We start from the raw sequence: 2541 nt of genomic DNA on the forward strand, positions 1-2541 counted from the left end.
AAAACCAAACAAAAAAATAAAATAAACAACAACAACAACAACAACAACAACAACAACAACAACAACAACAACAACAACAACAACAACAACATCTGATTGTGGCAGATGACACTAAATCGCCTATGAACCTTCATCACTATCTAAAGTTCTGAGGCAATAAGATATAATAGCAAACGAATTTTTTTCCTTTTCATTTTGTGTAATGGGGTTTATCCTGTGTGGAGAGTCTGTTGCTTATAAATTTGTTGCTTTTACAAAAAAACGAATCCAGACCATTTTACCGTAGCAACCAGGACTTAGTGCCGCATAGGGGAATGAGGAAAATGCAACCAACTTAAGATGACTGTGCTCTCTCTAAACTTTTTTATTTGCCCTTGATTTACACACCTACTTCAAAGGTGAGCGACATGTGCTCTAGTTCGGTTCATTCATTCTATCCTATCAAACATCCGTCGTCTTTATCTTTTCTCCTTCCTTTCTTTGTATGTTACTCTCAAGTGACATATCTAATCTTCGGCGCTTACAAGACCTACTCGTAATAAGGCTGGTTAGGGCGTTGAACCCCACAGTATCTATCCGGAGACGCCTCCGACGGAGATAGACCAATCAAAATGCTTTGCGCCTCTGGACCAAGTAAAAAAAATCTGGGAGATTACAGGGGGGCTACCACCCCGTTTTAACCCATAATTTGATATTTTGCAGTTAGGTTTGAATTGTTCTTATAAATAATTAATATGCGACAGTTTCAGTGGCTATATGGTGTGATCTGCAGCTTACAATACGAAGTTTAACCATCAAAGCAGTGCAACTGTGTGCGGGAGTACGTCTCCGAATATTTCCTGAGTTCTCGCCGGAGACATCTCCGAATATCTTCTGCCAATCGTTGAACCAGCTCTGGTTGCACCAACACACATACTTTCACTTTATATGACCTATTTGTGTTGTGCGTGCCGTAAAACTCTTACAGAAACAAACTAAAAACTCTACTTCGCCCCTTCACAGAACCATGCTGGACACAGGTCAAGTCACGTACCCGTTGTGGCTGGGCACTGAACCTTTGGACCTCGAGGTGTACTTCAGCAACGTCAGCGTGTCACAGAGCGGGGTCCTGCAGGCAGCCGGCACCTACAAGATGTCCTTCCCTCTCAGAACCGACACGGAGAAGATGTCCCAGCTTTCACTGGCTTGGGAGTTGAAGTTTGTCGACTTTATGGCCACTGTTGACTTCAACTCGGTGGACGTGAGTTGATATTTGGTTGCCTTTAGGGACAAACGGGCTAACCCAGATTTCGGGGTTTCCAGAAATCTTGACCTATACCAAAAGTGGGCATTGCCCTACCTATAGGAGAAGTTTAGTTTCATTGGTGTGTATATTTGTTTGGTCATAGAGAAAACTCTCCTTGACTTTCAAAGAAACTGATAAAAGGGCACAAACTTTACCTTCGATTTTCTCAAGACAGCATTTTTCGGGATAGCCCACTTGAGCTTAACAGTAACCATTTGTACTACTACTACTACTACTACTACTGCTGCTGCTGCTGCTGCTGTTGCTGCTGCTACTACTACCACGACTACTACTACTTGTACTGATAATAAAAAATGATAATAATAATCTTAATCATAATCATAATCATCGTAACAACAACAACAATGATGATAATAATAATAACAATAGTGAATAAAAATGCAAGTATTTAGCGCATTTCCACAAAGAAAGTACTCAATGCGATTTACAAATAATACAAAGAACACTATTTCAATAGTGATCTTTTCTCTTCACCATGAACCCTCCTAGCTGACGTTTATTATTAACCCCGTCTCTGGTTGGACTATGAGTAGACGGGAATTCGTCTACATAAATTTTATTATAAGAAGGAGGGGAGAGATTTCTTCACACACCCCATGTCCCTTCCATTTTCAACCCTCTCCTTCCCAAGTCGGTAGTTAATTGCCTGACGGTTGAGAGGGGACAACGACGTCGTCAAATGTCTAAAATCAAATAAAGACCCGCTCCATCGCTCAATTATCGGGACTGGCAGTAAAGTGGTTGATTAAAATCGCATATTTTATAAGTTCAGGTATAGGAAAATTCCAATCCTCCATTTTATCAAAAGAACACGTCGGACAGAAACGAGGTTCAGGAAAAGCCAATTGCTTGGGTTGGCTTTGTCTTGGTACTGGCTGAGCATATAGATCAGGTTAAATTTGTCTCACAAATCGTTGAGAGCTCTCGCTCGACTTACTATAATCTACATTACTATCATCATCATCATCATCCTTGTTCCCTCGTTTCCACGACCATTATTCATGCCCTTATCAATAAACCTCCATCATTTTATAAAATAGAATAAATTATGTGTCTCAGAGTTGGCTGCCCTTCTCAAAGCTTTCGCCACGTCAACGTTTTCGGAATTTTAAATAAAGAACTTTTTTGCTTACCGACCCAGCTACTCAATTTTCGGGAATATTATTGTGTGTGTGTGTGTGTGCGCGCGCGCGTGCGTGCGTGCGTGCGTGTGTGTGTGTGTGTGTGTGTGTGTG

The 2541-nt window shown here is 41.1% G+C and overlaps 1 protein-coding gene across 1 annotated transcript in view; it reads left to right on the plus strand.

Annotated features, from left to right (window-relative positions):
• LOC101852325 (patched domain-containing protein 3) overlaps positions 1-2541 on the plus strand; it is a gene marked incomplete at its 5' end in the record, with an annotated part of 21370 nt that overhangs the window by 2367 nt on the left and 16462 nt on the right. Inside the window, 1 exon segment of the mRNA XM_013083402.2 lies at positions 1003-1240. Coding sequence (XP_012938856.1) covers positions 1003-1240 — 238 coding nt within the window.

The sequence above is a fragment of the Aplysia californica genome, unplaced genomic scaffold (assembly GCF_000002075.1).
Source record: "Aplysia californica isolate F4 #8 unplaced genomic scaffold, AplCal3.0 scaffold00229, whole genome shotgun sequence".
NCBI classification, from domain to species: Eukaryota; Metazoa; Mollusca; class Gastropoda; order Aplysiida; family Aplysiidae; genus Aplysia; species Aplysia californica.